The sequence below is a fragment of the Populus alba genome, chromosome 4 (genome assembly GCF_005239225.2).
Source record: "Populus alba chromosome 4, ASM523922v2, whole genome shotgun sequence".
Lineage (NCBI taxonomy): Eukaryota > Viridiplantae > Streptophyta > Magnoliopsida > Malpighiales > Salicaceae > Populus > Populus alba.
In genome coordinates, this window is record NC_133287.1 from 4728297 (window position 1) to 4734148 (window position 5852).

The 5852-nt window shown below is 39.4% G+C and overlaps 1 protein-coding gene across 1 annotated transcript; it reads right to left on the reverse strand.

Annotated features, from left to right (window-relative positions):
- Positions 1–1507: 1507 nt before the first annotated feature.
- LOC118054119 (uncharacterized) lies at positions 1508–4805 on the reverse strand. The gene is made up of 5 exons (XM_073408702.1): positions 4762–4805; positions 2700–4679; positions 2432–2605; positions 2062–2348; positions 1508–1934 (listed from the first exon to the last, which is right to left on the reverse strand). The coding sequence occupies exons 2-5, from the start codon at positions 4677–4679 to the stop codon at positions 1508–1510; spliced, it is 2868 nt and encodes a 955-aa protein (XP_073264803.1). The 5' UTR covers positions 4762–4805.
- Between the last annotated feature and the right edge of the window lie 1047 nt (positions 4806–5852).

Consider the following 5852-nt stretch of genomic DNA (forward strand, 5'->3'; position numbering starts at 1 on the left):
CTTCCGGATCAAAAGAATGGGATATTACTGGCCAACAATGGTGAAGGATTGCATAGACTATGCTAGAAAATGTCAAAGTTGTCAATTGCATGCTAATTTGATCCACCAGCCACCCGAGCCTTTACACCCGACAGTTGCCTCTTGGCCCTTTGATGCTTGGGGACTTGATGTGGTAGGACCATTGCCGAAAAGCTCCGAGGGGCATCTTTACATATTGGCTGCAACAGATTACTTCTCTAAGTGGGCAGAAGCTGTAGCATTAAGAGAGGTCAAGAAAGAGACAGTTGTAAGCTTCATCCGAACAAACATCATTTACCGTTATGGGGTACCAAGACACATCATAACCGATAATGGAAAGGAATTCTACAATACAGCCATGAACAAGTTGTGTGCACAGTTCAGTTTCAAACAACATAACTCTTCTATGTACAATGCTCCGGCTAATGGTTTGGCGGAAGCCTTTAACAAGACTTTATGCAACATTCTCAAGAAGGTGGTGAATCGCTCGAAGAAGGACTGGCATGAGAGAATTGGGGAGGCGCTATGGGCTTATCGTACTACATTCCGAACACCAACTCAAGCTACTCCATACTCCCTGGTATATGGGGTTGAAGCTGTTCTTCCACTAGAATGTCAAATTCCATCTTTAAGAATTGCGATCCAATAAGGACTTTCCAATGAAGACAATGTTCGCCTACGCCTTGAAGAGCTTGAAGCTTTAGATGAAAAACGTCTTGAGGCACAACAACGACTAGAATGTTATCAAGCACGACTTTGTAGAGCTTTCAACAAGAAGGTGCGACCACGCTCCTTTCAGGAAGGGGATCTTGTCTTGGCAGTACGACGCCCGATAATCATGTCAAAACGCATGGGCAGCAAGTTCCTCTCCAAATGGGATGGCCCTTATGTGGTTCAAGAAGTCTACACCAATGGAGCTTACAAGATTGTTGATGAGAATGGATTGAGGATTGGGCCTATCAATGGCAAATTCTTGAAAAGATACTATGCTTGAAATCTGATGTAGCTCCTGGCCCGCACGAGCTAAAACTGTGAAAGGCACAAAAAAAAAAAAAAAAGACAAAAAAAAATGTGAACTACGTTATGACTTGATCCTTTTATCCACAAAGGTACGTAGGCAACTTGGAATTCATTCCAAGTACAGTCATGCAAAAAAAAAAAAAAAAAAAGGTTTTGAACTACGTTGTGACTTGATCCTTTATCCATAAAGGTACGTAGGCAACTTAGAAATTATTCTAAGTACAGTCACACCATCCTTTAAAGTTGTTTGAACTAATATGATTGTTCACGTAGAGAAGAGGGACAAATAAACCTCAAAACACAATCGTAACATGGAAATCTAGGTAACAAGACACAAGCAAAGGCAAAATATAGACTTTATTAATGGAAAGAAGAATTCTATTACATAAAGTATGTAGCCTCAATAGAAAGTCATAAGCCGATGTTACCAAAACAAAAAAATTCCAAAGCATAATAAACCATTATCATACTACGGTTTCCAGTTATGTTCTTCCATCTCCTTTTGTTTGGTCTCCAACAATCCTTTTAATTTTTGAAGAATGACTGCGTCAGTTTCACTTATCACAGGGGAAGAGGATAGTGTGGTGATCTCTACTCGAATGCCGGAGGTGATGATTTGTCTCTCAGAAAGTTTTGCATCACACGCCTTGAGAGATGACTCTAACTCAGTCTTCTTGCTCTGCAACTCCATCAATTGTCCTGTTATTTTTGTTATCTCAGCATGAGTAATAGAAATGGATGTAGATGCCTCCTCTTCAAAAGCTTCTGAATTTTTAAGTTGCACTTCAAGCTTTTCAACATTTAAGGCTCGTTGCTCTGATGTCATCATAGGAGATAATGAAGACTCTAAGTGAATAAACTTTTTAGCATCCTCAATCACCTCGGTCACCATTCTTCTGATAGAAGAGCAATCAACCTTTATATCTTCAATGGTGAGGAGGATCTTCTCAACTTCACCAGCCAGGTTAGGAATATAATGGATCGGTGTACGAGCAATCTTATTTTTGATGCTCTCTCCAACACTTGACAGCAAATTCAGATCTTATCTCTCCTATTATGTCATCAGCACAATACCTAGTGACTCCTGAAGACTCAAAGGCAGTAGTAGGTCCAAGATTATGCAAGTTGGTCGCTATATTAAAGATCGGTTGAGGTGGTTTAGGCTGCTCATGTGGTAAACTGAATGAAGGTTGAGAGTTTCCAATCCCAGCAGCTAAAATATTGAAAGGGTTAGGGCTAGCAACAGAAGCAACACTCATTTCTGGCCCAATATACATATCAAAGTCATTCCCCAAGTCTTGTTGACCAAGCTGAGACATACATATCAAAAAAGGGGTTAATATATGACAAATAACATGAATTAAAAAAAAAAAAAAGAGGGAAAGTGTCAAACCAGTTCATCAATATTGTCTGGCATGATTGATGCACTAGGGACTCCATGAAGAAAACCCGAGCTGCAAGGATTGAACACTTTTTTTGTACGTTTTAAACGTTTCCAATGATGATCACTGTTTTCATGCTCACTATCATCAACATTTAAGATCGCTTCAACATTATCTTCCTCCTCCTGCTACATGCATATCCTTATGAGCATCTCAATAAAAAAAAAAGGGGAATTAATAAGGCATATATAAAAAAAAAGGAGACGAGTATTTATTTACCAATTGTGGAGAAAAGGATTGTGCACTCCTTTCCTTTGTCCCTGAGGAGTTAGAGGATTTCTTATTAAGATGATCTTTTGAAGTACTCACTCTCTTTACACTAGGAATCACAAGTGGTGTCCTATTTATGTGGGCAGATGTTCGTGTACCATCTTCCTTGCCTAAATCAACATCAACTACCCGCTTGTCTCTTTTATAGGTAGGAGAAGATCGTTTCTTTTTGGTTAAAAGAGGGTCATTCTTCTTTTCTTTTGTCCTTCGTGATACTATGGCAACATTAGCAGGACTTTTAAGAATGATCTTCATCTCTGGAGAACAAACTTTGGACCACCTTGGAGTCCACCAATCCATGTAACGTTTAGTTACCAAAGGAAGTTTATCATTTGGGGGCAACGGAAGCTTGCACTGGGAATGAGTTTTGAGTTTGGTAAAACTATGCCAAAGTTGAGATACATCCTCCAAGGTTGGGACTCCAGTTCTCCCTCCAAAGTCACGGGGAATATGTTGGCAAAACCCAAATTGTCTACTGAATCTATCAGGACAGTAAGATTCAAAAATAAAAGTATCATCATAACGAAGAGTCAAATAGCCGGATCGAATACACATAAAGTAGTCACTCTCGAGGATTGACAAGTTGCCATCATCATATAAGACCCCAACTTTAGCCAGGGGAAGTAATGCAGGAAATATGACTCTCTTGGGATCTCTGAAAAGAGCATGAGCTTGAGATTCATTGAAATGTTTTGCCAACCCCACACCGGCATATTTCGTCATCCCAACTAACTTGGTAGGACTAATTGTTGTTTGATGGGTGCCAAATTTTTCTGCAAGCCAACTGCTGAGAAAATGAATAGGAAAAGGGATGTCTCGTGCGGTCACACTCAATGCAGACTGGACTTCCTTTAGACCTTTGAAGATACTTGCTAGAACTGGTATCGCAAGAGAGAATTGCCTTCCAGCTGCCATCATGGATGCTACTTTGAAAGTACTAGGACGAATGAAACCAACATCCTTGCTAGGAAATACAAATTTGCATAGCCAACATGAAAGAAAAGCCGCTAAATAAACTTCATCCTGAATATGAGAAGGGACATTAAGCTCCTTAAAAGGATGAATGAATTTGCTGAAGCGAACACGAGACTTATCAATTGAGCCAGAAGGATAGTTAGTCTTATTGGATCCGCTAGACTTGCCCACAGAAAAAGGTACCTTGTATCTCAAGTCATCTCGAAACCAGAAATCTACCCAATCTTGAAGGGTCATTACATGGTCACCATCAATAGTCTGACATTCTTTATGAAAGGCGATGAATAGGTACTTGCAGCTCTTTGGAAGAAAAGAACGTCCTTTCTTGTCAGCTTCATTAAGTTCATCAGCAGAAGGGATGACTTCATCATAAAAAGTGCCAAAAATAGGAAGGCCGCTACATGATTTTAGCTCCCAAAGAGATATAGACTCCTCGCCATTCGGGGTAGATAGCGTGTTGGTAGCAGGATTCCAATGGTTATAAAAAGAAAGGATAACATTCATCTGCCAGTCATAGGTAAAAAGGGATGCAAAAATAGTGTCTCGAATATGTGCCCTCTCGAGGATTGGCTCGTAATGTTTCAAAATATCTTCTGTCCATTCCCAATACTTGGGAGTATACTCAAGTGCATCGGAGATTGGGAAATAATCCTTGCAAGTAGCATTTCCATCACGTTTATGATAGTCTAATGACGGCAGATCAGCTAGAAAAGTTGTTGAATGTGGAAAGGAGGATTGAAGTTGTAAAACTGATTGAGGCAAACCACCATGACCATAAAGTTCATAAGAAGTCTCCAATGACCAGGAAGTCAAATGCTTGATGCTTTCGGAAGACCGCTTCTTAGCAAATGGACCAATGGCAGGTTCATATACGTGAAGGCTTGTCCGACGATACTTCTCATCAATCACTAAGAATCTTTTAGTAGAAGAAGAAGAATTCCTGAAAAGCACCATCTAAAAAGAAAAGGAAGACATATAAAAATGCATGAATTAGATGCATATTTGAAAAAAAAAAAGGTAGAGAATAAGAACTTACCTTGATCAAGAGCCAAAGAAAAGTGATGCTCCAATGTTAAGAAAATATATGATTGGCCAAAATTGATGAAAAAAAAAAAACAGCAACCGTGACCTTTAAGGAGCAACTCGTCAAGCACCAATGCTTGTAAAGTATTACGGCAAGAGAATTCAGATCACCCAAAGAAACCTGCAACCCTGCAATAAGAATAGATGTTAATTAATGGAAACAGGTAGGCACACCAATAACTCAATCAGGCTTAGTCAAGTCTATTTCAATAACAAGTTTGCACCATCCATCATGCAGTTGCAGAAACAGATAAGGGTTGCTTTTGGTTAACACACGCATGTCAACAATATGCCAATCCAGTACAAGCTCTCTCTTTGGATGTGCCATCAAGAAACTCTGCAGTGCTCCAAGGATTTGAAAGGATTTCTTTCATCTAGATAACAACAGTCTTGAAACAACTTGTCCGGAGCCTGCTAAGGTGAAGTTCAAAAAAAAAAAAACTGTTGTTGTCGCTGCGGCATCTAGAGTTCACCTTTACTGTCAACATAAAGAAAATAGTTGCTTTCTAGTCACTGAGCAGTCACCGTCTCTGCGTCTCCATGTAATTCAACCATGGCAGATAAAATAACACATGGCCGAATGCAGTTTCACTGCGTCACTATGTAATTCAACGAATAGAGGACTGCGGATTGTCAAGTTTTCCATGTCAGCTCTTAAGACTAGGCAAATTGTTGGAAATATTTCGCTGAGCAATCACTCCTTTTTTTTGCTTTATTCTAGGCCATGCATAATTTCACTCTTCTCCATGCGGTCAAAAAATAGGAAGACGATGCAAATGCATTTTATAAAAGAGAGGAGTTTGAATTACTATCATCATGAGCTTTGGTTAGAAGTTTAAAGCTCACTTCACCTGCACAAACTCAGAATTGTGTCCTGATATATATATATATATATATATATATATATATATATATATATATATATATAAAGGACTTGCGGTTGTAAAACAAATACTGAAGAGTTATGCCTACCTGCTAAGACCGTCGATGATGCTGAGCTGCTAAGTGGAGGCTGCACTGTTAGTGAAGAAACAGAAGTATTGC

Coding starts and splice junctions, on each gene's coding strand:
- LOC118054119 (XM_073408702.1), bottom strand. CDS start 4,679: ATGGTGCTTTTCAGGAATTCTTCTTCTTCTACTAAAAGATTCTTAGTG. Junction 2,606..2,699: donor AATCCTTTTCTCCACAATTG/GTAAATAAATAC, acceptor TGCATGTAGCAG/GAGGAGGAAGATAATGTTGA. Junction 2,349..2,431: donor CAGACAATATTGATGAACTG/GTTTGACACTTT, acceptor TGTATGTCTCAG/CTTGGTCAACAAGACTTGGG.